Source organism: Drechmeria coniospora, chromosome 02, assembly GCF_001625195.1.
Source record: "Drechmeria coniospora strain ARSEF 6962 chromosome 02, whole genome shotgun sequence".
In the NCBI taxonomy this organism is placed as follows: domain Eukaryota; kingdom Fungi; phylum Ascomycota; class Sordariomycetes; order Hypocreales; family Ophiocordycipitaceae; genus Drechmeria; species Drechmeria coniospora.
The window spans coordinates 781,496-807,859 of record NC_054390.1 but is presented as its reverse complement, the minus strand read 5'-3'; the positions used below and the strand labels follow the sequence as shown (position 1 = coordinate 807,859).

General features: G+C 61.2%; 9 protein-coding genes across 9 annotated transcripts; 5 read left to right on the top strand and 4 right to left on the bottom strand.

Annotated features, from left to right (window-relative positions):
- Positions 1–1,867: 1,867 nt before the first annotated feature.
- Positions 1,868–5,228, top strand: DCS_03485 (uncharacterized protein; the record flags this gene model as incomplete). The annotated part of the gene is made up of 3 exons (XM_040800804.1): positions 1,868–2,296; positions 2,365–3,000; positions 3,405–5,228. 3 exons carry the CDS (start codon positions 1,868–1,870, stop codon positions 5,226–5,228), a joined length of 2,889 nt encoding a protein of 962 aa, XP_040655837.1.
- A 477-nt stretch (positions 5,229–5,705) lies between these two features.
- On the bottom strand, positions 5,706–6,692 carry DCS_03484 (uncharacterized protein; the record flags this gene model as incomplete). Its single annotated transcript, XM_040800803.1, has 2 exons — positions 5,706–5,805; positions 5,878–6,692. The coding sequence occupies 2 exons, from the start codon at positions 6,690–6,692 to the stop codon at positions 5,706–5,708; spliced, it is 915 nt and encodes a 304-aa protein (XP_040655836.1).
- A 903-nt stretch (positions 6,693–7,595) lies between these two features.
- On the bottom strand, positions 7,596–8,443 carry DCS_03483 (uncharacterized protein; the record flags this gene model as incomplete). Its single annotated transcript, XM_040800802.1, has 2 exons — positions 7,596–8,205; positions 8,277–8,443. The coding sequence occupies 2 exons, from the start codon at positions 8,441–8,443 to the stop codon at positions 7,596–7,598; spliced, it is 777 nt and encodes a 258-aa protein (XP_040655835.1).
- A 2,114-nt stretch (positions 8,444–10,557) lies between these two features.
- Positions 10,558–10,824, top strand: DCS_03482 (uncharacterized protein; the record flags this gene model as incomplete). The annotated part of the gene is made up of 1 exon (XM_040800801.1): positions 10,558–10,824. One exon carries the CDS (start codon positions 10,558–10,560, stop codon positions 10,822–10,824), a length of 267 nt encoding a protein of 88 aa, XP_040655834.1.
- Positions 10,825–11,742: 918 nt separating this feature from the next.
- On the bottom strand, positions 11,743–13,796 carry DCS_03481 (UPF0052 domain protein; the record flags this gene model as incomplete). The annotated part of the gene is made up of 3 exons (XM_040800800.1): positions 11,743–12,959; positions 13,036–13,458; positions 13,697–13,796. The coding sequence occupies 3 exons, from the start codon at positions 13,794–13,796 to the stop codon at positions 11,743–11,745; spliced, it is 1,740 nt and encodes a 579-aa protein (XP_040655833.1).
- Positions 13,797–14,674: 878 nt separating this feature from the next.
- Positions 14,675–15,898, top strand: DCS_03480 (zinc-binding dehydrogenase; the record flags this gene model as incomplete). The annotated part of the gene is made up of 3 exons (XM_040800799.1): positions 14,675–14,822; positions 14,880–14,899; positions 14,954–15,898. 3 exons carry the CDS (start codon positions 14,675–14,677, stop codon positions 15,896–15,898), a joined length of 1,113 nt encoding a protein of 370 aa, XP_040655832.1.
- A 232-nt stretch (positions 15,899–16,130) lies between these two features.
- Positions 16,131–17,628, bottom strand: DCS_03479 (uncharacterized protein; the record flags this gene model as incomplete). The annotated part of the gene is made up of 4 exons (XM_040800798.1): positions 16,131–16,295; positions 16,367–16,960; positions 17,021–17,347; positions 17,413–17,628. The coding sequence occupies 4 exons, from the start codon at positions 17,626–17,628 to the stop codon at positions 16,131–16,133; spliced, it is 1,302 nt and encodes a 433-aa protein (XP_040655831.1).
- Positions 17,629–18,027: 399 nt separating this feature from the next.
- Positions 18,028–18,511, top strand: DCS_03478 (uncharacterized protein; the record flags this gene model as incomplete). The annotated part of the gene is made up of 2 exons (XM_040800797.1): positions 18,028–18,406; positions 18,459–18,511. The coding sequence occupies 2 exons, from the start codon at positions 18,028–18,030 to the stop codon at positions 18,509–18,511; spliced, it is 432 nt and encodes a 143-aa protein (XP_040655830.1).
- Positions 18,512–24,543: 6,032 nt separating this feature from the next.
- DCS_03477 (arginine permease) lies at positions 24,544–26,255 on the top strand (the record flags this gene model as incomplete). The annotated part of the gene is made up of 2 exons (XM_040800796.1): positions 24,544–24,919; positions 25,003–26,255. The coding sequence occupies 2 exons, from the start codon at positions 24,544–24,546 to the stop codon at positions 26,253–26,255; spliced, it is 1,629 nt and encodes a 542-aa protein (XP_040655829.1).
- Positions 26,256–26,364: the final 109 nt, after the last annotated feature.

Below are 26,364 nucleotides of genomic sequence, written 5' to 3'. Positions count from 1 at the left end.
GCGCATTCGGTACCCGCAAGGCCTCGCCGCGGCCCTAATGGTGGCCCAATCCATCCGGTCGTTCCCTTACTCGCTAGTGCATTGACTCGCCTCGTAAGTTGATTCATGCGCCGAAACTGCAGTTGCCAGCAGCACGGATCTCGTCCACTCGGCACCATCGCCGTCCAAGCAGCGACTGGCGCTCGAGCATCTCTACTCCTTGGCCTGCGAATGCGGGCCGGATCCGAGAGGGATTGCGTTCGCGCGACGAACGACTTTTTTCTCCGTCCTTTTTCGTCCACCTGCATGCTCCTCATTTGGTGCTGATTCATGCATGTGTTGGCCAAGGCAGCCGCCGCATGTGCTTGCAAGCAGAGGGTTGCAGTCAACACAAGTGCTGCCCCGTTCTTGTCATTGCTGTATTATTACCTGTACGTGCTTGCGCTGATACGGTACTTGTGCTGCATTTGCGGCAACTGCAGTTCCATGTACCCATACGGAGGACTCTGGGCCGTATTACTTGGTGCTAGACGTAGTACCAAGGCACCTAGGTACCGACCAACTAGGTACCTGTATGTACTGTAATTACTCCGTACCTAATCACACCTAGTAACAGTACTGTATGCAGGTGCCGTGTTGCTACCAACTTGCACTCCCCTGCCACTGTAATTACTCCTCACTGCACTCCGTAGGTCAACTTGCACAGATGGTCAAGGTACCAACTAGCAAGTTCTTGTCCCATGTACTGTACTTCTACTGCATCTCCGACACCACGAGCCGCACGAATACGATGCGCTGCTTGCTGTGGGGATCATCAATCTGCGTGTGCGCGGCATTACCCAGTCGTCCGGCAGAGCCGCCGTGGCAGGCCATTTCCTTCCGTCTCGCCGCCCCGCTGACTCGTACGTGCGCGAGCCGTCGTCGTCGTCGGCCTGCCACCGCCGCCCTCGCCAAGCACCGTCGTCGACCGGACGGATGCGCTCGTTCGTCCGGTTGCCCCGGTCGACGAGGCGGAAGCATGCGGGAGCCGGTGACGGGCCAACAAGAGGCCTTGCCAATTGTTTTGCCGCAGAGGAGGGCTGAGGGCGTGGCGGCCCATCGGAATCCGAACGGGCAGCGAGGCGCCCGGTCGACGACGGCCTGTCTTACCCTAGCGTCGCCGTCTCGCCGCGGGACCGATGCCATCGCCATCAGGGACACCACCCACGCATGGCGGCAGCACGGCGGGCGGACGAGCTAGCGCTGGCGTCGGCGCGAAGCATGCTGGCGACCCACCACCCGACCCAACCAAGAGAGCGCTACGGTCACTCGACAAAAGTGACGGTTCAGTTTTGGTGCCGCCGCTCCTACAAACTGAATCGACATTTTTGTCATCCCTTTGTACTAGGTTAGGTACTCTGTCCGTCCGTACTCCGTACCTGACGCTTCGTTGTCTTGGTGCCGAGTGCGGAGGAGTGCCTGTACCTGCACCAGGTACCTACCTAGTAGGTACCTGGTGGTGACTAGTTGTGAGCGTACAGTACATGCAAGTAGGCGTACGGTCCCCCGGACGGTACTTGTGAATTTTGTATCTCGACTGCATGATGCATGCCTCCAGGCGCACTCGTCCGGCGCAGGCCAGGTGCCCGGTCGCCGTGGTGTACAATGGTGAGGAGTAGCTGCTGCGTACCCTTGCCGGCGCTGCCGTCATGCTTTGCTCCGACATATTAATAATGCATCGTCTGATGAACCATCCGCGAGGCCCGCCTCGACTGTTCCTTCCGCCGGCACCTGCAGGATCCGCGCCGACGTGGGGCCCGTTTGGCGAAGCCAGACGTAACATTCATTACTCCTCCGTCACTCCTCCGTTGCTTCTTCCCTCCCCACCACCCCTCTTGCTCGTCGACGGATGCGAGAGGTGCAGTCCCACGACGAATCTCGGCTGCGTACCCATTCAGTGCAATCACACCGCGGCGACAGGGACAGGGTCAGACTCCTCGTACGTCCCCCCGTACGTGCCGTGCAGGGCCGCGTCCATGTGCAGACGACAGGCAAGGAAGGACCCGGATCGAGCAGGACGAGCCTTGCCCACGACATTGCCCACGACATTGCCCACGACATCGCCCACGACACCACCTTCATAAATACCCCAACACCTGCACGACGGCCATCGCCACCGGGCCCTGACGAGTCCTCGCGTCCGCCGCCGACCCTCGACATGGCACCGTCGACCCGTTCGAGATGCCCGAGGGCCGGCACCTCCAACGGCGTCACCGACGACCTCAAGCGCTGGGATGGCATGAGGCGGACGTGCGACGAGTGGAACGGCTTCCAGCGGGTACGTATCCCCCTCGCCGCGAGCGACCTTCCCCTCACCTTGTCGGCTGACGGGAGCGACGTCCGCAGGATGACGATCTCTGGATTCCCTCGGGCAACTGCTTCGTCTACCTCGACCGCCGAGGCCGGCCCGCCAAGGGACCGTCCTTCAAGGTGCCCCTGTCGACGCTGCTGGCGAGGAGGTGCTTCCCCTTCATCCGCCGCTTCCTCTCCACCAGCGGCCACCACCCGCGCACCGTCGAGGAGATGACGAGGTGGTATCGGCTCGGGCCGCGACGCAACGTCGAGCTCTACGTGCCCGTCCCCAACACGGCGACAAAGGCCCAGTCTCTCGCCTACCACGTCGCCATCCGCAACTACATCGCCTGGGCCGTCGGCAAGCCCGTCGTCGGCGCCCACCTCGGCTCGGCCCTCGTCGCCTTGCTCCGCAGCCTCTACGAATTCCGAAACGAGGCCAAGCTCGACGTCGACGCCGGCGCCGCCGAGGAGGGCGGAGACGACGACAACGACGACGACGACGACCCCGTCCAGCAGCTGCTGGCCTACCTCAAGGACGGCGGCTTCCTCTGCCTCACCGACGAACCCAACCAGGCGCTGGCCCTCCTCTACCTGGCCGAGTCCTTTCAGCTCGGCGATCTGTACACGCAAGCCTTTGCCCACTGCGTCGGCATGAGCCGACGACTGCGCGAGAGTCCCGAGTACCATGTACGTGCCACGCCGCCGAGCACTTGCGGTGCCTGCTACCTGCTTCCCAACCTGCTTCCCAACCTGCTTCCCAACTTGCTTCCCAACCTGCTTCCCAGTCTGCTTCCCAACCTGCCTCTTCCTCCACGTCCATGCCTCCCTCCTTCCCCACCTGCTGCTGCCAAGTTCCTTCCCTACCTACTGCCAAGTTCCTTCCCTATCTACTGCCAAGTTCCTTCCCAACCTGCTTCCCAATCTGCTTCCCAACCTGCCAAGTTCCTTCCCTACCTACTACCAAGTTCCTTCCCGACCTACTGCCAGCTTCCTTCCCGACGTGCTGCTTGGTACCTGAGGAGGCACCTGCCTCCGCCCTCACCGCTTCCGGAGAGACGTGCCGATGATGACTGACGCCTGATGATGGACAGATCGTGAGCGACACTTCGAAACGGCTCATCGACGAGGCACGGGCCCATCTCGATCGACGACTGGCCCGGACCTCGGCCATGCTCGTCAACTTTCTCGCCCGCGAGCTCTCCGAGGCCCATCTCGGCATGCCCTCGGGCGTTCGCTCCCACCTCGAGTGGTTCCGACGGTTCCTGAAATCCTTCTACACGGAAAAGTTTGGATTCTACCCGCCCCTCGAATTCGACGCCGTCGTCTGCCGCACCATGACAAACGACTTCGACGCCCTGCACGACCTGCTCGTCGACGAGAGGCACACGTCCTCCCGGGGCATGCCCTGGGCCGCCGCCGGCGGTCTCTGCACGCTCCAGCTGCTGCAGGATTTTGACCGCCAAAACGACTTTCCCGCCTCCCACCACCCGCTTCCGCTGCTCCCCGAGCTCCCCGTCGCCGGCGTCAACGGTCGGCGCGGCCCGAAGATTGCCTCGTGGCTGCCGCTGGGCCGCCGGGGCAAGGCGAAGGCGAGGGCCGAGCAGCGGAGGATCGAGCACGCGGCCCTCGTCAGGGCCTCCAACGCGACGGCGGAAGGGGGCGCGTTGCCGAGAAGCGACCTCGTCTCGGCGTACCGCCGCTTCGAGGAGGCCTCGGTCGCGGCGACGCCCTCGACCTTGGAGCCCGGGAGGATCGATTCCGGCGAGAGGGTCTCCCTCGAGGACGCTCGCAAGGTCCGTTGGATCTTGGTCTACGCCGTCCGCCAGGCGCTCCGCCAGGCGACGGAACTCGCGCCGGGCGTCACCGACGACGAGGATGCGCCCTACCTCCTGACGGCCACGGCCGACGGCCTGCCTCCCTGGCGGCGAGCCCGCTCGGACGAGGGCGAGGCTGCGCCCGAGACGGGTGACGGTTCGGCCCCTCTCGAGCTCGACGCCCCGCTCGAGATCAAGCCCGACATCGACTACTTTGCCCTGACGCACAGGGAGCCGACGCCCAAGGTCCGACGGCCACGTTCGGCCCCGCAGGTTGCCGAGCTGGCGAAGCAAGCGCCCCGGCCGCTCTCGCGATCCAACTCCTTCGGCCGCGTGCTGAACCGCAGCGTTTCCCTCCGCAGGTCCGTCCGTCGCCTGAGGCGGGCGACGCTGCCTCCCGGTGCCATCCTCGTGCCCTCGACGCCCGACCTCTCGCGGCAATCGTCTCGCGATGAGATCGTCGTCGGCGGCTACGGCAACGGCACCAACTGCGTCACCTCCCCCGCGCTCGACTCGCCGCGCTCGCCCCAGTGGGCCACCCGAAGCAGCTCGACGGGATCCAACTCGAGCGCGAGCACGACCTCGCGGCTGGGCAGCGCCGCGAGCCCGACGGACACCCTCGCTTCGTCGGTCGACCTGCCGAGCCCGACGTTTAGCCTCGTGTCCCCGATGGAGGCGTCGTCGCCCGAAGCACCCCCGAAGCGCCGCCATCGATGGAGCGCCCAGTACGTCACGACGCCATCCTCGCCCAGCAAGGCGACGTTTGCGAGGCGACGGCCGATGAGCGTCGCCATGGACGGCCTCGGCTTCCACCATGCCAAGTCGCTCGGCCAGCTGGAGAGGCGGACGACGACGTCGTCGGTGGGCGTCGTGCCGGACCCGAAGCGCCGATACATGCTGTCGCGGACGCGGTCGTCTCCCATCGTGCTGCCGCCGGCGAAGAAGGCGCCGGCGGCGGGTCGGGGGGAGCCGCTGTGCGCCGTGCGGTCGAGCGACTCCTGGGACTGGAACGTCATGCAGGCCTTCCTGGACGGCACCAACTCCGAGGCCGAGGTGCTGGAGCAGTACGCCGAGCTTGGCGGCCTGACCGACATGGGGTGAGATGTGGGATGAACCAATTCATTCCCTCAACCGTTCACCACTCACCCTTTTCACTGTACCACCTCTTCCTCTTCTTCCCTAATTTTTTGGTCTTTCCATTTTTTTGCATTTCATTCTTGGAAAAAAAAGTATGATACCCGGTCGTCTGTGAGAACGCGCAATGATGATGCACGATGGCCGCTTTCCCGTCCCCTGTTCCAAATGTACGGTACTTGCGATGATGCGAGGCATCTTTGGAAACACGCGGGAAAGGGATGACGTTGAGATATGGAAAGGCGCAGATGAAATCATGCTTGAATTAATCAATGTACTATTATGGAACACAAGACCACTTGCATCACATGCATCGCATCGCTGGCTCGTCCAGAACAGGGTATCCATATCGTGTCGTGGGCATGCATGTTTGCGGTGCATTGTGCAGCATTCATCAAGAAAGGCATGACGTCGTCTTCCCGCATGACGGACCAACGAAGCGACTCAATCGTCGGCAGCGTGCCCCGACGCCGCCTCGAGCCCGTCGACGATGTCGCCGCCCAGACACCAGACCATGTACGCCGGGCCCACGAGCCAGGCACCGCTGGTTCGGGTCAGCACCTGGCGTCCGCCCCGCCATGACGCGGGGGACAAGGGAGAGGGGGCCGGTGCTTACTTGGGGATGATCCAGTAGAAGATGAGGCGAGCGAGGGAGTTGTGGGCAATGTTGTCGAAGCCGCTGTAGTACTCGTGAAGCCCTGCAGCAACCGAGCGCGTTAGCAGCGAACGAGGCAGGAGGAGCCAAGGTAGGGAGGTAGGGGCCGTATCGTTGCTCGAGCGGGGCGGGCGCTCACAGTAGAGAGCCGTCTTGCTGAGGGTCATGACGGCAGCGGCGAAGCCGACGGCGACGGCGACGGCACCGGCATGGCCCGTCACGGCTCTCCAGCGTCCGGCGGCGGCGACGGAGCCCTCGGAGCGGGGGCACAGAGCCCAGAGGTAGTAGAGGTACATGGCGATCTCGACGGCGTTCATGAGGCCGACGGCACCGGTGAATCCGCTGCCCGAACGAAAGGCCTTCCAGCCGTACACGTGGTCGACGGCGCCGTACAGCCGGTAGGGCACCCAGAGAGGCCAGTGAAGGCTGCCGCCGTCCATGGTGTGGGGACGGAGCAGGACGTACCCCGTGTCCCAGACGACGAGCGGCAGGGAGATGGCGAGCCAGGCGAGGAGGAGCGAGTTGGGCGCATGCTGCCAGGTCGTCGGGGCGGCCCTTTTCCTCCTCGTGGCGCGGCGGGTGGGCGACGTTGCTGCTGTTGTGGTGGTGGTGGTGGTCGTCGTCGTCGATGACCTGCTCGCTCGACGCGTCACCTTGGCCGACGCCGGCGGTCGGCCTGGACGTCGTTTGACGCTTTTCGGCGGTGTTGTGGGGGAAGGGACGTCGTCGGGGCCGTCCGACGTGGCAGGGCGCGAAGCGGAGCGCGTGCTGACCATAATGTTGGCGGTGCGACGGAGGCTCGCCGCGCTCTTGCGTTTGAGGCGAGGCTGCGACGCAGGTGCAGGAGGAGGCTGGCCTAAGCACGTCGACGTTGACGGGCGACGCTGGCTCTTTGTTTACTAGTTGTATGTCATATGTGCGGCGCGTATTGCTGCCGTCGGCTCCGCGCGGGTAGGGATGTGGATGGATGGAGGGTGGGTAATGTGAGTATAGGCGTGACGAGGTTGGTCGAGGCAAATAGTGGTTGTTGTGGAGTTGGGTGGTGTGGATTTGGATTTGGAGGTGGATGTGGATGTGGATGTACTCTAGGTTTGGCCGCCGTGAATGTGGACGCGGATGTGCCTGTGGATACGCCGACTGGCCCCCTCTGACGTCTGGCCCATGCCGCATTCATCACGGCCAGACCGCATGCGACAACAGCGGCGACAGCCTCGCCATGTTTCGCCATCCAAAATGTACAGTTCGTGCGTGAAAAGAAGGGCATGTATTCGAGGATCGTTCGGCGCACACTCGGGTTGCGTTTACACCCATTCGGGCTAGCTGGTGCCTCTCCTAAACGTGACTACTCCGTACTCTGTACGGACAGCTGCGGTTGGAATGACAGTTCGAATGCCACAGGTCGACGACTTTTGTGTGTGTGTGTGTGTGTGTGTCTGACGTAGGTAGGCTGATGTAGGTAGGCTGCCGTGTACCCAAGCTTAGCCGCAAACATGGCACTGCACGCACGTCGCGTAGTCACTCATGCGAGAGAATGTCAGCGGCGAAGAGGAGGTCGAGTGCCTGCTGGCAACAGCTGGTCAAGTATGGTGATATTCAGCATCGTTCCACGCACCGGCGCAGAAAATAGAGCGACAAGAAGCATGGAATCAAGGCACGGCGTGCTCGAGCCCATGGCAGCACTAGCCAAACGTCTCCCCGCCGTTGGCAAGGTAGTCGACCTCCTCGGCCGTCGGCTCCCTCCCGAGGACGGGGTTGCGGTGCGGATAGCGACCGAAGCGCTTGATGATGTCGTAGTGCTTCTTCTCAAAGTCGGCGTTCATGCTCGCCACCTTGATGGCCTGCTCGACGTTGGACTGGACGACGGTCCGCGCCTTGGCCCGGAACTCGTCCTCGTCCTTGGGCCCTTCCTTCTCGCTCGAGAGGGCACGAACGTCGTCAATCATCTTGCCAAAGGCGGCCACGGCCGTCTCGTGGGCGGCGAGCTCCTCCGAGTGCATCAGGGGCATGTAGAACCAGCTGCGGTAGGCGAGCTGCCAGCGGATCACCGGCGCGCCGTCGGGGATGCCGCGCTTCATGGCCGCCATGGCCAAGTCGCGGGCGAGGGGGTCGAAGAAGGTAAAGGCCGTGGCCGACAACGGTCCGCGGTAGCAGTTGCGTGGCATCTGGTCGAGCAGCACGAGCAGGCTCATCCAGTCGCGCGGGTCTAGGGGATCGACGGCGGCGATGATGTCGTCTCCCGACGTCGGGGCGCACCGGCGGATGGCCTCGAGCGTCGGCTGGAACCGTTGGCTGTCCCGGGTGAGCAGGAGAAGGAGAGGGGACCAAGGCGGAGGGTTGGGGGGGGGGGGGGCGAGGCTCACACGCAGAGGCGGTCGAGCTCCTCGCCGCCGGCGAACCAGCGCATGCTATCCTCGCGGACGGGGATGACGAGCGAGTCCGGTCCGGCGAGGTGCTCGAACCAAAAGTCTCGCACCTCGGCGAGGAGGGCGGGCGTCAGGGCCGACCGGAGGTCGTTGGCCTTGGACATGTTGGCTGTCGTGGAGAAGGGTCTGTACCTTTGGCAGACGTCGACCCGGATCCTGCTCGTGCTCGTGCTCGTGCTCGTTCTCAACGTGCGGCCGACGATGCTCGACGAGGCCAAGACTCGGCAGGCTGGCACGGTGCTCAGTACGAGTGCTTGAATTGCGATGCCAAGCGGTGCCCTCATCTGGCGGATGCGGGGAGCGGGAACGGAGACGAACGCTTCGGCTGGGAGCGGAGGAGGCGGCCGTACGGGCACCGGAACGGCGGGGTACGGATCGGCGCGGCAAGTGCCTTGAGTGCCTTCATGCGTGATGGTCGGGGAGGAGTATGCGTTTGCGAGCTCGTCAGTCGCTCACGGGAAGTCGTGTCGGATCGTGTCGAGGGTGGGTGAAGCTTCGAAGGATGGCATCACGGACGGCCATGGTCCTCTCACCGACTGCTTGCGGATGGTTTGCCGATTAGGCGTCTCGCCGCTGAAACGGTCATGGCTTCAAGCCTCGTCGCTTAGCAGCCGCGTCGAGGAGACGAGGCTGCGAATGGAGGCGCATGGCGGCCGTCTAGCGTCTCGCCCGTGGCCTATGGGACGGTCGATGGAGCGAGAGTTGCCCTAGCGCACGCAATCCGGCTATCGCGGCGTCCGTGCCCGCCCCGGCTCGTGGGTTGCGCCTTTCCTCGGACATGTACGAGGCCAGTACGTGCCGTGAGCACAGAGGTACATGCTGGAGCAGGTGTGGCATGTATTCATCCACGTATTCGCATACGGCATCTACATGTAGGCGTTGGCGTGCGGCGTACCGTATGGGTCCCTCCTTGTACATTTAATCTGTCTGCAGCATCTACCAGTGACAGTCCAGGGTGCCGTAGACGTGACTGCATGAGTAAGGAATTAGGTGCTCCGTGCCGAATTACAGTACTTACAGGGAAGAGAGTACAGGTTATAGCTCTGTATTTTGTAATCCATAGGGTACCTATAGGTGTAAGGGCAGTCATGGAGCCCCCCTAGGTATGGCCGACGTTGCCTGTAACACGCCCCATTTAGCTGATCTACACGCTGTAATTCACTTGCCAATGCGCAGTCATGACCTGGTCTAAACCCGGCGCTGCATACATGCTCCCATCGTTGGCCGACCCTCGCTCAACACCATGCCAACATCACGCACCAGCCGCCAGTCGTGCCACCGAGAGGGCATCGTCGATTGTGCTGTCCCATCCCATGGTAGTACCTCGCTCTGGCTGACTGCAAAGTAGGCACGGCCGCTCGAGGAGCAAAGCCAGAGGCCAGCCTTGCTTCCACCGTGCGCCATGTCTGCCGATGATGCGTCCAGGCGTCCGTGGCAGGGGTTCCTTGCCGCATCAGCTTCGTCGTGCCTCGTCTCGTCGCATCCCAAGGGCAGCAAACCGCCACATGCCTCGGTCCTCCCTGTCACGGGGTGTGTCGGCCGGTGTCGGTGGGTACCGGTGGGTGCCTGCCAGTCGGTGTCAATGGGTGGCAACGGATGTCCGTGGGTGTCGACGTCTCATCGTTGTCGTCGAGTGTCGCCGACGCAGGTTCCTTGCCGACCCTTTTGCTGCCGTCGTCTCGTTTTGCATCTCATTCGTCGGCCCCGACATGTGCCGGACCTGTCTACTTCTGCGACGATGCGTGTATGACGAGCGATTGGGGTCGTGTTCGAGAAGGCAGCGACATACACCGTGCCGCGTGAGCGCCGGCGAGCCCTGCCGACGCATGAACCAGAATGCAGGCCCAATTCACTGCCCTGCATCGACTTCACCCTTCTGGCCTGCTGCTGTTCTGCCGCCGCCCCGACTCTTCACGTCGACGTCCATCTTCAACTTCAACTTTACCTTTTCCTCCTTCACCTTGCCCGCTCGTTCACCTCCACCCTAGGTTCCTCTCTGCCTCTCTGCCTCGGTTCCTCTCTCAGGACAACCTTGGACATGGACACCTTGTCCACGCTCCTGTAGCACGGCACCGTACGCTCGCTCACGACGTATTGCTGGCCAATACCGCCAACCTCCTTTCCCTTCCACGCTGCCCTGAACGACGAGGAGAAGATACCGTGGGGGGTTCGCGACCGACGGATAGACCCGAGCAACAAGCGCGAAGCACTCGTCACCATGGGCGCCAATCTCTCGTCCACCTTTGTCCCCGACACGTCAAAGGTCGTCCTCTCGCCCATTGACCGTCACGCGGATATCCTCATGGCCGTCGTCTGGCTGCTCTCCCTCCACGGCTGCGCCGTCATCTTCACCACCTGCGCCCTCGTCGACCGCTGGAAGGGCCCGGCGGACAAGACACGCGTCGACGCAGGCTCCGTCGTCACCGCCCTGCTTCTATCCACCGCCTGGCCCGTCGTCCTCCTCTACCTCTTCCTTGCCGACTAGCTGTCCGTGTCCTCGGGCTCGAGACGTCGACTGGCTACGCGCGAGCCCTATTCTGGTGGTCTGGCGGCGGGGTCAGCATGGCGAGAAAAGCTCATGGAATGGCAAGGTGGCGAGTGAATCGACATTTGGGGCCGGTGTCGTGGCCGTTCCCTTTTTATCCAACAATCTCTTTCAGCTGCAGAGCGGCTTGAGACCATGGCCGTGACGGCGGCAAGAGTCGGAAGCAGAAAAGAGCTCCTCGGTTCCCCTGGTGCCCGCCTCATCCGTCCTTGCGCAATGGCCGGAAAATGGATGCCATGTACACATGATTCATAAACAGTTGACGAGCGAGTCCTTGTCCACGCAGAATTTTGCTGGTGAAAGCACAAGGCTGATGAACAGAGTCCTTGCCAACGCAACGAATGTGCTGGTGAAAGCACAAGGCTGATGAACAGAGTCCTTGCCAACGCAACGAATGTGCTGGTGAAAGCACAAGGCTGATGGACCGAGTCCTTGCAAACGCAACGTATGCTTGCTAGTCAGAGCGCAAGGCGGCCGGCAGTAAATTGGACTCGACCCAGAAAATTGAAGCGTTGTGCAGAAAGGTCCATGCCTACACCGTGAAAAATAACAAGATCCATCGTCTTCAATTTCCGTTCCGACTTTGGCCGTGAAGCGGTGGCCCGTAAAGTGTCTGTTGGACCAAATCTACTGCCTATGCGTGAGCCCCCCCAGCGGTCTTCGCAAGGCCTTGACTGGTCGACCGTTGTCTGACGCGGAATGGGCAGGGACGCACGACTGGCAGCCATGGGGAAAGGCCCAGAGCGCCGAGCAGTCGCGAGGATAGGTGGGCGATGCTCGCAAAGCATTTCATTTGCTGTGCTTGCTTTCACCTGTGCCGCGTACGCCGTGCCGCTTCCGGGGGCCGGCGCGGGAGGCTCAGTGTTCCAACGTGTTGCGACGACTCCGGCTGGCCCGCGCATCCTTGCAGCCGACAATGTATTCCAGCGTCTGGCCGAGGGCGTTTGCGTCGTACCGGCCGCCGCGACCGAGCGCATCCCTGGGCCCGTACAGACGCGTGCTGTCGATGCCGAGCCGCGCGAGCCGCTGCTTGTCGACCTGGGGAGCGGCCGGGCCCTCTAGGTGGATGACGTGGGTGACGTAGAGGCAGTACTCGTCCTCGGTCGGCCGAGGCACGCCCCGCGAGTCGGCGCACGCGTTGGCGATGGCGGCGACAAAGTCGAGCCCCGTAAAGGGCCGATGGGCCGGTCCCGTCTCGCGATCCGTCGTGCCGTTGAGCACGAGAATCTTGTTCCGTATCAGCGGGCTCGCGACGGCCTCGCCGACGCCCTTGAGCACGAGGTTCGGCACGAGCGAGGTGAAGAGCGAGCCGATGCTGTAAATGACGGTGCCGGCGCCGGCGACGGCGTCGAGGACGCGCGGGTTGGCGGGGATGCGAATCTCCTGCCCGTACGGGTTGATGTACCAGATCCTGTCGATGCGCGCCGCGAGATCCTCCTCCTCCTCCTTGGAGAAGACAATGGCCGGCCGTCGCAGCGCCGGCAGGGAGCCCGGCAGGTTCGCGTCCTCGATCCTGTCGTGCTCCTCGGTGTCGTGGCCGACCGAGGGCGCCGGCGTGTGGGCGCCCGTGCCCGTGCCCGGGACGGCGGCCGTGGGCGCGCTCGGGTGCGAGATGTCGTTCTGGCCCGTGATGACGCTGCCGTCCTCGAGGCCGGCGGCGATGTGGTGGGCAAAGTTGGTGTTGAGCGCCGGCAGGACGGCGACGCGGACGGGCACGGCGCAGAGGGAGCTCAGCAGGTAGATGGCCGCCTCGAAGCTGCCGGTGAAGAGGCGGGCGCCGGTGAGGAAGAGGTTGCCGATGCTCGCCTGGGAGAAGTCGAAGCGGCTGGTGGGCCGCATGCGCTTGACGGCCTCGAGGTGGAAGCTGTTGAGGTGGGAGCGGATGAGCTCGCGCTTGGGCGACGAGATGTCCGTCCAGAGCGGGTGCGTGGCCTCGAGGATGCGAAACCACTCGGCGCGGGCCTCGTCGTGGGCCTGGGGCAGCCGATGGTTGAAGAAGTGCTTGATGGCCACCGTCTCGGCGTCGTCGTCGTCGGGGATGAGCCGGACGAGCCGCGACCTCACGTCGCCGATGCCTGCGAGCCTGTGAGCCGAGCCGAGTCACGAGACGCCGCCGCCTTGGCCGCCGTTTCCGCCGGGTCGAGCCCTTACCTGGACCGCCGAAGACGCGGATGATCTCGCTCGTGCTGCCGCCGTTGTCCGAGATGGGCATGACATAGCTGAGGGAGGCGCCGTTGGCCTTGCGGACTCGATCAAAGACGTCGACGAGGCTGTTGGCGGCGCTGCCGCCCGAGAAGATGACGATGCCGGCGCGCGAGGGGCGCGGCGACGCCGGCGAGTTTGGCACGAACGGGTCTGCCATCGGCCTCGACGGCAAACTTTTCACGCGCGGGCACGGGCACGGGCTCTGGGAGGGATGAGGGTGTGGGTTGTCGATGGGAGATGCATCTTGCGGTGCAAAGAAGACGGTGTCATCTCGAGCAAACTCCCTCCTAGGTACACCAATGTACGTACCGATTACTGTACAGGTACTTACTTGCTGTACGGAGTACTTGTCGTGGCCGACGGCGGCAACTAGCTATTAATAGCTAGTTATTCTCCATCGGAAGGAGCTATCGCCAAGTACAGAAGGGCCAGAGGCAGGAGCCTCAGTGGCTCCTTCCCCTAGTTCGGATTCACTCCAAAGTGGCAACTACGCCCCTCCTCAGGGTGCCACCTGCCCTTTGGTCCAGTTCATGCTTCACAGTACCTTGACGGCGGAGAACGCAAAGTCCACGGACAGCGATCAATTTGACTGCAATTATATATTTACGTGACCGATGACAGGTCGTGAACGTGCCGCCGATGACGGGTCGTGCTGCTGACATTCGAGTTTCAAACCATCGCAGCAGGCAAGGTGAGGCGTGCGGCATTTTGAATCAACAATACAGAGTACTGTACTGTACAGTAAGTAGTTGTACACTAATTATGTACACTGTACAAGCACATAGGTAGGTACTCCGTGGGTGCACAAGTACTCCGAACTTGGAGCAGGTACCAGTACTCCGGACTCCGTACTCGGTGAAAAAATAATTTGTCAGTCGGCCTATCCCGCTCCCCGCCCGACGAACCGATCCACTGCTCCATCCACGGAGCCGGAACCCGGAGCGGAGCCGACTCCCACGGCACCGACGCCGACGCTCGCCGGCCGAAGCCGCCATACGTACCGGGCACAACAACAATGCAGGCTAAATGACGACGACGAAGAATTTTATACCAGGGATGCTTTCTTTTCCCCGGCGCACATGTCGGATATTTATTACGCCCATCATGGGAATCAATGTTTGTCATTTGCACCCTTGCCTCGTCGAGAGTCGCAGCTCGTCGCTTGCGTGCTGCTCCGTAAGCATCGTTGCATTCGCCGTCAGCTTCCTCCGGACCCCACGGGCGAGAACATGATGACGATCGAGACTCTTACAAATCATGCGACTTCCTTTCCGACCTTTTGTCGTAGGTGACGAGAGAGGGACCCGTCCGGCTGGGAGCTAGGGACGTCCGCCCATTGGAGCCAGGGACGTCCGCCCATTGGAGCCATCCGTGTCAGTATCTATATAACCCCGGACGGTTCAACTTCCTTTCCACGGTTCAACTTCCTTTTCCACGGCTCAACTTTCCATTCCGCGGTTCAACTTTCTTTCCACGGCTCAACTTCAGTTCCTACGGCGGACAATAAAAGGCCTCGGACGTGAAAAAAGGCACACTCTTGACCGTGGCGCAGACAATGACGACACAGACAATGTCGACACAGACAATGTCGACACAAACACCAACGACGCAGACATTGCCGACGACCTCGAAGCAGTGGAACGTCATAGCCAAGGGCCAAGACGGCTTCGACAATCTCCGCTTCTCCGAGCAGCCCGTCCCCGCCCTCGGCGACAGCCAGGTGCTCGTGAAGCGTACGTCCCCGGCCTCCCCCGTCGTCCGTCGCCGGCAAGGCACCTGACACCGTCCAGTGCAGGCAGCATCTCTCAACGTGAGTCGTCGACGCCGTCGTGGCGAGCACGTACCTAACGACGCATGACCGCAGTATCGCGACCTCACCATCCCGCTCGGCACGTATCCCTTCCCCACCATGCCCGGCGTCGTGCCCGGCTCCGACGGGGCCGGCATCGTCATCGCCGTGGGCCGGCAAGTCACCCGCTTCCGGCCCGGCGACAAGGTCATCACCCTCTTCAACCAGGAGCACATCGGCGGGCCCCTGACGGCCGCCGCCTCCGGCACCCACCTCGGCGGCGCCCGTCACGGCACCCTCCGCTCCGTCGGCGCCTTCAACGAGCAGGGCCTCGTGCACCAGCCCGAGAGCCTCTCGGCCGTCGAGGCCTCGACGCTGCCGTGCGCCGGACTGACGGCCTGGAACGCGCTCCACGGCCTCCCCGGCCACCAGATCAAGGCCGGCGACTGGGTCCTCACCCAAGGCACCGGCGGCGTCAGCATCTTCGCGCTGCGCTTCGCCAAGGCGGCCGGCGCCCGCGTCGTCGCCACCACGGGCTCCCCTGAAAAGGTGGCCATGCTCCGGAGGCTCGGCGCCGACCACGTCATCAACTACCGCGACGAGGCCGGATGGGGCGACGTGGCCAAGGCCTTCACCGGCGGTCTCGGCGTCGATCACGTCGTCGAGGTCGCCGGTCCGTCGTCCATGGCGCAGAGCCTCGCCGCCGTCAAGGTGGGCGGCGTCATCACCGTCGTCGGCTACGTCGCCGGCGCCGGCCGGGAGCAGCCGGGCTTCCTCGACTGCCTCCTGCGCTTCTGCACCGTCCGCGGCGTCCTCGTCGGCAGCCGCGCGCAGCTCGAGGACATGTGTCGGGCCGTCGACGCGAACCCCGAGGCGCTGCGGCCCGTCGTCGACGGGCAGCTCTTCACGCTCGAGCGGGCGCGGGAGGCCTACGAGTACCAGTGGTCGGGCAAGCACTTTGGCAAGGTCTGCATCGTCATGGGGAACTCGGCGTCTTTAGGGGATGATACAGATATATAGAAACGCCAGCCACCCGGTGATGATTGCACAGGTACGAATCGTCCTCGTCTCATTTCTCCGTCGTGAAGCACGAACCGGCGACCTCGTCCGTCACCTTGCCCTTTCGCCGAAGCTCGACCTGTCGCGGCCAAAGGCAAATGGCCGGCGGTGTGGTCGGGTTGGTTTGGGCCAACTTCTCGCTCGCCATTCCGCTCGGCAAAGGCGGCCGACGAGCCGTCTCGGCCGTCATCGGCTAGCCTCCTCGCCTGAGAGCCTCGCGGATGGCCCACGTGCCGAGGCGGTTGAACTGTCGGACCGCGTCGCCTTCGCGGCAGTCTCGCAAGGCGAACCAGATGCGTCGTATCTCCAGTGCCGACTTGATGACCGACTCGTACTCGGGCGCGGCGGAGAACAGTTTCTGCGAGGCGTCAGCTCAGGTCCGGTGCCGGCGGCGGCGGCGAGGGGGCCGGGCGACGGCCGGCGACGCACCTGAAAGTAGTACTTGGTCCAGATCTTGTACTCCTTCAGCCTGCCCGGACGGTCGCCGTCACCCCAGCGGCTGATGGACGGGTTGCCGTCGGCGTCGAGCACCAAGTCGACCGTGACCACCATCCTGGGTTCCGAGAGCACCGCCGGCACGATGGTGGCCGCCTCCCAATCGTAGACGGACGTGATTTCGGTGCGGCAGAGCTGATGGTCCCTCACAATCGTCATGTTGTGCATGCCAAAGTCTCCGTGATCGAGCACGAGGCGGTACAGCTTCCGCTCGTCCTCCTCGCTCCCCACCTTGGGCATGAAGATGGGGAGCAGCTGGAGGAGGCAATTTTCCACCGTCGACAGAGGGTAGGCGAATCGCAGCTCGGGCTGGCCGGACAGCTTCTTCTGCAGGTAGACGAACGTGTTGTAGATTCGCGCGGCCACCAGGGCGAAGCAAAAGTCCCGCGTCGGCTCGACGATCAGCTCGTAGACCTGCGGCTCGTCGCCCAAGACCCGACTGACGAGCCATCGTCTGCAAAAGGGGCTGGGAGGGTTGTACATGAACAGCGAGGCGGCGGCGGCGGCGGAGCTCGCGAGGATCGTATGCTGCGACGGGAGCATCGTCAGCCACGTCAGGCCGGCCCGAGGAGGCCCGAGGCGACTCACCTTCCACCACGAATTCAGGGGCCGCCAGCGGGGGTAGTCGTAACGATGACCCTTGGCCTTCTTGAAGACGATGACGTGGCGTCCCGAGACGTGCGTCGGCCGGGACACGGGCTGAAGTTTGGTGGGCTTCGCGAGGCGATGGTAGACCGGCCTGCAGTCGAAGGGAAGGCCCAGCGGGTGCAGCGCATCGTACACGGCCAGCTCAAAGGTGTAATCCGGACACTGGCTGAGGGCGAGGGCGCGGCCGCGAGGGTTCACGCCGTTGGCGTTGGACCGGGAGACGCGAATAACCAGGTCGGGTCCCTTTTCGAGCCTCACCTGGAATCCCTGCCAGCCTGTTTCAGCACGGTCCGTCGAGCGCAGAGACGGGGGAGGGGACGAGGGAGGCCAACGTAGTTGTGAGCGCCGCAGGTGACCAAGGGGATGTTTTGGACGCTCTGGCCGACGGCCTTTTCGACCTCGGCCACGAGCGCTCGAACGTCCAGCGTTTTCTCAAAAGGGTCCTTGTCAGCGGCCATGAGCGCCGGGAGGTCCTCTCCGGCCCAGGGGTTGCCATCGGGTTCCTTTGGCCAATGATCCTCGCCCGTCTCGCTCACGACTGGGCTCATCTTTGACGTCAGCCGGGGGCGTCTTCCTCGCCCGCGGGGGAGGGGGGGGGGGGGAGGAGGAGGACGGATGACGGATCCCGGCAGGTGCTCTGGGCTTCCGACGAGGAGGTTGAAGGATGAGGCGACTGCCGACAACGCCGTGGTCTATTCACTCTGCTGCGCGTTGCTGGTTGACTCGTGATGATATGTGGCGACACGAGATCGAATCTTTCGTCGACTCGTGTGTGTAGGTGTATGTATGACGAGCGGGGGAAGAGAAGGAGGCTCGGCCGACGGTCGAACCGCTACTTATAGCCGGCTTCAGGGTCGGGACAAGAGCGGTCGCCGGCCCGAGGAGAACAAAGTTCGCAAGCACGCGGTGGGGAGCTGCCTGGAGCGTGGATGCGAACGACGAGGCAGATGGCGTCGGGACGGCGGCGAGAGTTTGCCGGAACCTGCACCGACGACGGAATGGATTCGGGCCCGAGGCGGGCGGGAGGCAAGGAGCAGGCCAGTTCCCGTCGTGTGGCTGCCTGCGGCACCCACCACGCCGGCCTAGACGAGCTCGTCTCGTCTCCCTCCCGTTCGGCGGGCCGAGAGAGGTGGGAGCAGAGGCTGCATCGTCACCAAGGCGGCACCATCGCTCTCGCCACGGTGCCGCTGGCGACGCAATGGCCGTCGAAGCCGCGCCGGACGGACGCGGTCGAGGCCCACGCAGTCGTCCTTGGGGGTCGAGTGCCGTCGAGTGCCGTCGAGTGCCGTCGAGCGCGGGGAATGGAGCGTCGAGGATTCGTGAATTGTGCGTCGTGGAGGAGGGCACAAGGTTTGCCACGGAGCACGGAGGCTCGTAGGCTCCGGCGGTGAGAGGACAAGTGCGTGGAAGGCGGGTGACGTGGGCTGGTGACGTGGGCCACGGGTGCGGTGCTTGCAGGTACGTACAAGCACTACAAGCAGCGCTACGGATGCCGAGTACCGCAGGCAGCAGTGCTAAGTACAGGTGATACTTTGCTAGTCGAAACACCGCAAGCACAGCGCAAGCACGCACGGCATCACTGCTCAGGTGTACATGTGCGTGTTGGAGCAGGTACACGTCGGTACCAAGCTCGCAATTTACAGCACACACGCACAGCACACTGACAGCACCACGCTTACAGCACCACGCTTACAGCACCACACCTACAGCACCACACTTGCAGCACCACATCTACAGCACGACGCTTACAGCACCACACCTAAGCACCACACCTACAGCACCACACCTACAGCACCACACCTAAGCACCACACCTAAGCACCACACCTACTGCATCGCACCTACAGCACCATGCAGGTACGGGGATCGGATCGTCGGCCACGGCAGCAAGCCGTCACCAAGACCTGCTACATGCTGGTGCCGTCGCTCCATCGCATCGGCGCCGGGTATGCGACGAGGAGCGTTGGGATGCATGGGCATGCGCGAGGGCAGTGGGAGAGGCCACCAAAGGCTACGGTCGGCAAGGGCAGCAGGCAGCACCAGCCTTGCTGTAAACGATTCCTGTGCGAGGACGGGGCACGGGCTGCCGCTTGACGAAGCGTTCAGTCCATGAGCGCTGTAATCGTGTACCAAAATTTGTGACTATCGACTGCTTTTGCCTACCACTGTACAGTAGGCACAGGATTGTGAACCAACTTGGGTACCTTGCAGTGCTCGCACCAAGAAGCCGGACAGGACGGAGTACAGCACAGTGCTCTTGTGGCGGAATATGTACAGAGTCTTTCTGCCAGTACGGAGTAATACTGTACACCTACCTGGTGGTTGTACGACTACTGTACGGAGTACTCATTTCTCATTCCAGAATGGCCGTGCATGTGCATGGAAGTCGCCGTAAGCGGACGTCGCTCCCCATGATGCTGATATCTTACTCACGCATAGTACGAGTATTAATACTGGGTACATGTGGTACAGTACAAGCCATTTCGTCCAGCCTCGCAGATGATGCAGGTCTTGCACACGTAAAAGCACGCACACTTATTAGGGCATGTCAGCCGATATCGGCACACGTAAACCATGCCCGATATGGCCCGCGTCGGTGCCGGCTACATGCGAGTAATATACAGCAAGTCCTGCACGGAGTTCTGTACTTGCACCCGTACTTGCAGTATACCCAAGTACTGTAGTTGTAGGTACGGCCTCATCCATGCAAGTACAAAGGCAAGTGTGCTGTACTATTGCTGCACAAGTAATATGTACTATTTACGTACGTCTGCATATCGCTGGTACCGTCCGGAGTACTGTACACTTGTACTACGGAGTAAGTAAGCGTAATACCTACTAGTATACGGAGTACTCCGTACGGAGTACTTACTCATGCATACAACATACTTGAAAGTAAGTGTATCGCTCCGTACAACGTACAGCACAAGGACATGCGAGGCACTTGCATGTAATTACGAGTTCACATCACATGCATTTTACACCCAATACATGTTCAACAGCACATGCGCAGTGCTCGATTTTTGTGCACGTCGACTCTTTGTAGGCCCATGTACTTACTGTACTGTACTTACTTGCGAACTAATCGCTGCACATGTACAGTACTTGCTCCGTACACCTAGAGTACTAGGTACGTACCTGCCCTGCGGCATGCAAGTTCCGAGACCCCGGTTGCAGCGGACTCTCAGCGATTGTCTTGGCTTAGCATGTGCTATAGAGTGCCAAACGTGCTCAAGCATGCCAGTAGTCAAAAATACATGAACCCGTATACGTAGCCCGATATCAGATGAGGCCATCGAACTCGGCCGCACTTTTCATCCTTCTCGAGCTTGCCTGCCGCCCGGCACCGACAAGTTCGTTGTACAAGCAGTGACTCATACCGGCTGGTTGAGGCAAATGCGCAGGTGTAGTTGTACATGTACGAATGCCTTTTAGCACGAATAAAATTGAATCGTCATTTTTGTCCACCTGAGAAATTGGATGCAATATCCGCATTACAACTGCGGAGTACACCGTATACGTACAAGTACCACTACAAGTGAATCGACACTTTTCCACCCGTCTATTATACATCGTTCATGTTAGCGCGGTACAAGTACAAGTTCACGTGTGGGTGCACTTACATTACAGTCCACAGTACAGTAGGTGCACCAACCCACCGTCTCGTGAAAGAGTAAGCACTGTAGGTGATGATATTAGCATTTTATACTAGTACCTGGTGCCTACGTACTTGGTACTGTAATCTGAGCGATTCCACTGCAGGTAGTGCTGTAAGTAGGCGTACGTGTACTTGCACAATGGTCCGAACAGCTTCGCAAGTACACGGCTGGTAGGCAATCATATGGGCGGGGCCATGTCGTCCAGCGCAGTGCGCCCCATACGTGCGGGTACCTAGTAGGTGTACAGCTACTTGCAAAGACTTGCAACGTACCGCAGGGCACAGTATAGCTGTAGCCAGCACAGCTACCCTTGCGGATGCGGTGCAGCAGGAGCAAAAATGTCGTCTACAACCAGGTCGTGTCGGCACTGACAGGGTTGATGGCGTAGCAGTAGTCCGTATCTGCTAGTGCATCTAGAGGCAGCATTCTCGTCATGTCTGGTCGTGTTGCGAGAAAAGCAAACACGCATCGTCATCGTGGCCGAACGGCAATCTTCGGCATTGCCGATGAACCTACTGTACATGCACTGCATGGTTCATGGACATGGGTGCAGCACTCCATTCCTAAGCTTACTTACAGCACTCCGTACCTGTCATACTTGCACGTACTGTGCATGTACCTTCTACGCCGTAATACTCTGCCAGTGCTCCGAAGTTGGTACAGAGTACGGAGCACAGGTACAGTGCGTCTATTAATCGCACTGGCACAGGATGCGCCCACTTGCTCAACACCCACTGTGCTCTGCACGGTGTGCTATAAGTGCAGTATTCGATGCATGGGAATGCAAGCAGGGCACACCGTAGCACGCACTGCGCATGCACTTGCTGCAAGTCGTACGAATACTGCATCCACTCCTTCCAAGATGTATTATTACTGTACTGGGGCAGACGTCCACCAAAGCATGGCTTGCCGGATCGAGCGACGAGCGCCGTGGTATAATCTGGTGGTCGTGGGCTAATTTCTTGTACTTGATACGGTACGGCGTACGCCGCAAATGGTGCGTGCATTATTAATTACTTGTGTATGTACAAGTTCGAGCAGTATTACGGCAAGTATTAATACTTGCAACTGCTGTTGCTCCCGGGACCCGCGGCCCAGCCGAGCCTTCACCAGGGATTGACAGGCGGACGAACCCCCACTAATCGTGGGGAAACGCGTGACGGATCGTCTGGAGACTTGCCCCGGCGCTCATTCCTGCACACACTCGGGGGACGTGTGCAGCAGGCACTCCGCACTGCAGCACCTGTACTTGTATTGCTGCAAGTTCTTGTACGGAGCGCATGCACCGAGCATACCTAGTAAGCAAGTTGTGTGCGTCCTCTCAAGTACTGCGCGCACTTGCAAGTACATGCGCAAGTACTCCTACTACTGGTGCGGCCAAATAGTTGTACAGTACCCCGTACATGCCCACGACGGCCGGCGATACGAGCCCAAGAACGGAGAAATTACAGGTAATTAATACAACAACAGTAATTACATACAAGTACAGTACAGTACAGTACAGTACAGTACAGTGCAGTACTCTGTACAAGTTTGTAGCTCCTCACTGTACTTGGGCGTGCTGCAAGTGCTTGTACTCTGTACTAGGTATGTACCTAGTGTGCTAGTGTGCTTGAGTACCTACCGAGCAAGTCCAGTCATTTTGATTCTACAGTACACCTACTCAAGTACAGTACAGTACTGTACTTGCAAGCAAGCAAGTACATGTTCTCCGCAATTGTACGAACAATACTGCAAGCACGGGGCAAACTCGTGGTCCCGTATGGAGAAGGCTTGTACTTGTATGCAAGTACGGACTATGGACGTAATTGGGTGCGGTGCTTGATCGGGGGCGAGCCGGTTTCACTCGACTCGACGCCGTCATTAGCCCAATGCTTACAGTGCATGTACAGTACATGCTCTTGACGACAACTCATGCCCACGCACACTTGCTTCAATGCTTGTTGTATGCACTTTTCGGGGCAGGACCTTCCATGTAGCATTCGCAGCATCCGTGCATGTGCTGCAAGTGCCAAGCATCCGAGCAATACTTACTTGCAACTACGGAGTACAGCTACAGGACTTGTACGGGAGATGCAGCCGTTCAGCCCTCGCCATTTCAGGTTGGAGTTGTACTGTACTGTGCTTGTATTTACTGCACTGTACTTAAGTAAGTACAGCACTTGCTGTGCCCAAGGCGCGGCACCTTATCGCCGGCCCCTGCGAAGCGTATGACTCGGGAGTCGGGATGCTGTGGGGCCCGGTGGGTGGCATGTACCAACAACTAGGTACCGGTTGGTCCCAATGTGCAGTGCAACATATTACTTGTCGTCTTGCCGAGCAACACGGCCAGCTCGCAGTGATGCGGAAAAGGTTCTCATTTGGAAGCCAAGATCCGAGATCCGAGCTCGTATCTCCTCTCCTCCACGACACCTGTCCGGAAGGAGCACGCGCAGGAAGCGACCGCATTGTTCTGGAACCCAGTTCGCTGCGGGCAAGCAAGTTTCTACTTAGAAGTACGGAGTACGGAGTGCATCCTTCGATTGCTCGTTCCGTGCGAGTACGGATACTTGCGCCGCCTGGAAACTACCTACCGGTACATGCGTATCTGTGCACGCTGTACCGAACAGGTCGGTGTCCTCCGTACCGGCAGGTTCCTACGGTACATGGTAGGTATAGGTACGTGCGCACCTGCGGCCCTTGAAATTTTCCTTCTTGGGCCCGTTGCAGGTCGAGCGTCGCAAATCATTGGCCATGCCATGCGTCTGCACGCTAACGGCATTGTCAAGGTGGAATAGTGCAAGTACGGAATTACTTACTGTACAGTACATACATGCACATTATACAGTACTGTGCAGGTTCTTCCGTACATGTACCTGTACCTGGACAAGCAAAGCACTTGGCACGGTTGGTAGAGTTCTTCCGAGCAAAGTCCTGCACTGCACAGGCACATATTTGCACATGTACTTACTTGTAAGTAGACGTGCCTGTGCAAGTGATTGCAAGTAATGCCATGTCGGGAGCCGAGTGCAAACCATTACTAATGCGCGCCGCACTCGCCAAGCCAACGTCTGCCACAGCTCTACGGGAAGAAATGAATCAAGACATGACAGCCGGCCACCACCACGAGCGGTTCAATTTTCGGTAGCCTGCGGCCAACTGCTCCACTGCCACTCCAAGGCGAGCACGACTCGGCGACGGCTCGGGAGGGCGTCCGTCAGCACGAGGACGTGGAGCTAGGTTTCATGCCGAGAAATTTGCTACCGCCGGGGAGGGAGGGGCGGATGGGGCGACAATTCGCAGTTGTGCGGACGGCATCGTGAGATGACAGGGAATAGGGCACGCCGCATGACCGCCGACCCGTGCATGTAGGTGTACAAGAGCAGTACTCGCACCGATTCCCGGTGCTAACGTATTGTCACTCACTCTTGCTGCTATGTCGTTGCATGAGCACCGCCGGTCCCGTACTCTACGTGCGGAGCGCGTGTACTTGTACTTGCTTGCTACACTCGGCACGGTACTTGCTCTGCAGTAAGTACTGTAAGTACTTGCTTGCCTACCTAGTACTTGCTTGTGCACCTGCACTTGTGCGGTGCTGCTGTCCATCGCCGCTGCCGTACTTGCTGTCCTGTATATACGACGAGAGCCCCCACAACGCCCTCGTGATGGCTGCCACTTTTATGCCCTCGCTTGTCGAGAAGCGTAGCGAGCTCTCCTCTCCTCTCCCCCCCTCTCCTCGCCAGGCAGACACCGTCCCCGGCGACCCTTCTCCCTCTCCGATCCCAGGACCCGAGCGAGCGCAGGACGCATCTGTGCAGCCACCGCCATGGCCGACGAAAAGACGCCCCGGGTGAGCGACGACAAGGTCTCGGGCGAAAAGGCCGGCCAGGATGTCGAGGCGGCCGACTCGGGGCTCAACCGAGCCTTAAAGTCCCGCCACCTCCAGTTCATCGCCATCGGAGGCACCATCGGGACGGGCCTCTTCCTCGGCACCGGCAGCGCGCTGGCCAAGGCCGGCCCTGCCTCGCTGCTCATCGCCTTCATCTTCGTCGGCCTCGTCGTCTACTCCGTCATGGTCGCCCTCGCCGAAATGGCCGCCTACATGCCCGTCGCCGGCGCCTTTACCGTCTACGCCACCCGCTTCGTCGACCCGACCGTCGGCTTCACCATGGGCTGGATCTACTGGTTCAGCTGGACCATCAGTGAGCCGACTCTCCCCCTCCCCCCCCTCCCCCCAACGTCCCTTTGGACCGACGACGTGACCGGACACTGACCGCGGCGGCAGCCTACGGCCTCGAGCTGGTGGCCGCCGGCCTCATCCTCCAGTACTGGAACGAGACGCTAAACATCGGCACGTCCCCCCCCCCCCGCCTGCCGTGGCCGACGGGCCGTGCTAACCGGCCGCCAGCGCTGCCCATTGGCATCTTCTGGGCCGTCATCACGGGAATCAACTTCCTGCCGATCCGCTGGTTCGGTGAGATCGAAATGTGGCTGTCGACCATCAAGATCGTCACCATCGTCGGCTTCATCGTCTTCTCCATCGCCATCAACGCCGGCGCCGGCCGGCAGGGCTACATCGGCTTCAAGTACTGGACCTTCCCCGGCTCCTTCGCCGAGGGCCCCTTCGCCGAGGCCGTCGACGGCGCCGCGCCCGAGCGCCTCGTCACCGGCGCCCTCGGCAGGTTCGTCGGCTTCTGGGCCGTCCTCATCACCGCCGGCTTCAGCTACCAGGGCTCGGAGCTCGTCGGCGTCGCCGCCGGCGATGCCGCCGACCCCGAGAAGACGATCCCCTCGGCCATCCGCTGGACCTTTTGGGGCATCTTCAGCCTCTTCATCGCCACCATCTTCGTCCTCGGCCTCAACATTCCCTTCGACAACCAGGAGCTCCTCAACAAGTCGACCAACGCCTCGGCCTCGCCCTTTGTCATCGTCTGCACCCTGGCCGGCGTCCAGGTGCTGCCCCACATCATCAACGCCGTGCTCCTCAGCGCCGTCCTGACGGCGGCCAACTCGGACGTCTACTCGAGCAGCCGCATCCTGCTCGCCCTCGCCGAGGAGGGCCACGCGCCGGCCATGCTGACCAAGACGAACCGCCACGGCACGCCCTACTGGTCCGTGGCCGCCTGCGCCTCCTTCGGCCTGCTGGCCTTTCTCAACGTCTCCAAGGACGGCGAGACCGTCTTCAACTGGCTGCTCAACATCACGGCCGTCGCCGGCTTCATCACCTGGTCGCTCATCAACGTCTGCCACCTGCGCTTCATGTCGGTGCTGCGCCACAAGGCCATCCCGAGGGCGTCGCTGCCGTACCGGGCACCCTTCCAGCCCTACCTCTCCTGGTTCGGCCTCTTCTTCAACGTCTTGATCTTGATGACGAGCGGCTTCACCGTCTTCATGGACTGGGACACGTCCAACTTCTTTGCCGCCTACATCAGCCTCTTCCTCTTCGTCTTTCTCTTCATCGGCCACAAGCTGTTCTACCGGACGAAGCTGGTGGCCCTGGCGGATGCCGACGTGAGCATGGGACGTGCCTTGGCCTGATGTGTGGAAGAAATATTGAGACAGTCCATCTACGTCGTTTAACTTTGCTTCTCCTGCCTGCTGGTCGTGGCCATGTTTTGGTGACGTTGTCCACCCACGCCGTCAGTCG